The 2632-nt window shown below is 35.2% G+C and overlaps 1 protein-coding gene across 1 annotated transcript; it reads left to right on the plus strand.

The window, feature by feature from the left end:
• Positions 1-10: 10 nt before the first annotated feature.
• On the plus strand, positions 11-1388 carry LOC107059182 (receptor-like protein 12). The gene is made up of 2 exons (XM_015305644.1): positions 11-865; positions 1050-1388. Exons 1-2 carry the CDS (start codon positions 78-80, stop codon positions 1069-1071), a joined length of 810 nt encoding a protein of 269 aa, XP_015161130.1. The 5' UTR covers positions 11-77; the 3' UTR covers positions 1072-1388.
• The last annotated feature ends 1244 nt before the right edge of the window (positions 1389-2632 follow it).

Consider the following 2632-nt stretch of genomic DNA (forward strand, 5'->3'; position numbering starts at 1 on the left):
ATCTTCGAATCATAGATCTCTCTAACAATGCCTTTTCGAAAGACTTACCAACGAGTCTATTTCAACATTTGATAGGCATGACGACTATTGATCAAACAATGAAGGCACCAAGTTCTAAAGGAAGTCGAGTATACTACCAAGATTCGGTAGTTGTTGTAACAAAGGGATTGAAGCTTGAAGTTGTGAAAATTTTGTCTTTGTACACAATTATTGATCTTTCAAACAATAAATTTGAAGGACATATTCCTAGTGTTCTAGGAGAGCTCATTGCGATTCGTGTACTTAATTTATCTCATAATGGATTGCAAGGCAATATACCACCATCACTTGGAAGTTTATCTGTAGTGGAATCAATGGACATTTCGTTTAACCAGCTTTCGGGAGAGATACCACAACAACTTGCTTCTCTTACGTTTCTTGAATGCTTAAATCTCTCCCACAATTATCTCCAAGGATGCATCCCTCAAGGACCTCAATTTCTTACCTTTGAGAACAATTCATATGAAGGTAATGATGGATTACGTGGATTCCCCATTTCAAAAGGTTGTGGCAATGATCCTGTGTCAGAGACAAACTATACAGTGTCTGCGCTAGAAGATCAAGAAAGAAATTCTGAATTTTTCAATGATTTTTGGAAAGCAGCTCTGATGGGCTATGGCAGTGGACTATGTATTGGATTATCCATAATATATTTCTTGATCTCGACTGGAAATCTAAGATGGCTTGCAAGAATCATTGAAGAACTGGAACACAAAATTATCATGCAAAGGAGAAAGAAGCAGAGAGGTCAAAGGAATTACAGAAGAAGAAATAATCGCATCTACACAAGTTACCAACAAAGAAGGATTTGGTTTCAGAACTTCAGGTATTCAAGCTAAGCTCTACACTAATCTTTTTTAGGTTTTATGTTTTTTTTTTTTGTTTTTTTTTTTTATTTTTTTTATTTTTTTATTAACGCTTGATACAAATTGGTAGTAATCAGTTGGAAACTGTGATAACAGAGGCAAAAAATTTATAGTTGTGTGACTCACTTTCTTCTTTTTTTTCAGCTTTTTCATATGCCAAGAATAAGAAGACATTGCCGTAATGGATTTGGTTCTTCCTATGTTGCAACTTATGATGTTGTATTTGATTTTTAGTTTTATAAGCTTTTCTTCAGTTGGGAAAATGTATTATTATGACTTTTGATGATATGCAATATATAAATGTTGTGTGTATTGAATGATGTGTATGCATTTCTCGGATCAATAATACTCACCTCAAAGAATCTTAGAGAGCTGAATGAATGGAGGAAGATATTTAGCGTGCGATAGAAGAAAGAGATCTAACAAAGAAGAATACGTAACAACTTTGGGCGTAACTGGTTAACTCACACCCCAAAGCTAGCTATTATGTGGGAGAGGCCAAGTTTTAATTTTTTGTGATAAGGTTGTTGTGGAAACAGTGAGGTTGCATACAATACACCCCTTGTGGTCCGGCCCTTCGATTAGCCTTTTATTAGACAAACAGGCTTACTCAAAGTAAACTGTTTTTGTCATTTGCATTCATCAATAATGTTCCTTGTTGTGCTTGTAGCACTTTGAAACTTTCCTTTGCCAATTGCATTAATGTTAGTTTGAAACATTTGTCTGTTCTATTTACAGATACAGGGGGGTATACTAGATAGATCAAAGTTGGATGAAACAGCACAGGCAAGACAGAAACTTGTAAAATGACCCTAACAACAGGGAAGTTCCATCTAATCTATTCAAGGTAGCTGATAATTCGCACGATGCACTTAATAGCTCAACCAACTCAGGAACAAATGGTGCACACAATGGCTTCTATGGCTCATTACCATGATTATGGTGTTCTCATGTTACAATAGGTTGCCAATATGACTCAATCACAACAACCGTTACAACACGAAGCGTTGATGATGCAGCAGCAAATGGCTATTGTGCCTCTGCAACATCAAACTGCTTCTATGACTCAACTTAATGAAGGAGAGATTCAAGAACAGGAAGCACAAAATCAAGAAGATATAGCTGATGTGCCTCAACTACAACTACAATTACAAATTCATGTTTATGTTAGCAGTAAATGTAATTAGGTTATCCATCAAATCAAGATGTTGCTCTCTGTTCAATTTCCTAAAGAACAATTCTTGCATTAATGGATAAATATTCCTTACCAGGTTGAGAGATTCAAGCCTAAGATTAGTATCAAATGTCTAAGATGGAGCATGCCTAGTCCTGAAAATTATTGGATATTGTCCACTACTTTAGAGATGAGAATTGAGAACCAGACATGTCTGTATTATACATTAAAAGTGGCCACTTTAACTAAGTCCTTGGTTGAATTAAATGTGTAACTCAAAACAACTCAAAATTTGACTTGAGAATGACCACATAAGCACTTCTGATAGCAATCAAAACGCGTTTCTGTTTATCTTCAACGCTTTTCTTTTTCTTTTTGGGACCAGAAAAATGTGTTTAACTATTCTTTGCGAAAGCAATCATATGAAGCTTACTCCCTCTATATCAATTTATAAGGCATAGTCAGGATTTTCAAGAGCCAAACTGTTTAATTTTCACCGTAAATTAGGCATTGAGTTTTTAAAATTTTTAAAAGGGATAATGCATAAGTACCC

Source organism: Solanum tuberosum, unplaced genomic scaffold (genome assembly GCF_000226075.1).
Source record: "Solanum tuberosum cultivar DM 1-3 516 R44 unplaced genomic scaffold, SolTub_3.0 scf00918, whole genome shotgun sequence".
NCBI classification, from domain to species: domain Eukaryota; kingdom Viridiplantae; phylum Streptophyta; class Magnoliopsida; order Solanales; family Solanaceae; genus Solanum; species Solanum tuberosum.

Coding starts and splice junctions, on each gene's coding strand:
- LOC107059182 (XM_015305644.1), top strand. CDS start 78: ATGACGACTATTGATCAAACAATGAAGGCACCAAGTTCTAAAGGAAGT. Junction 866..1,049: donor ATTTGGTTTCAGAACTTCAG/GTATTCAAGCTA, acceptor CTTTTTTTTCAG/CTTTTTCATATGCCAAGAAT.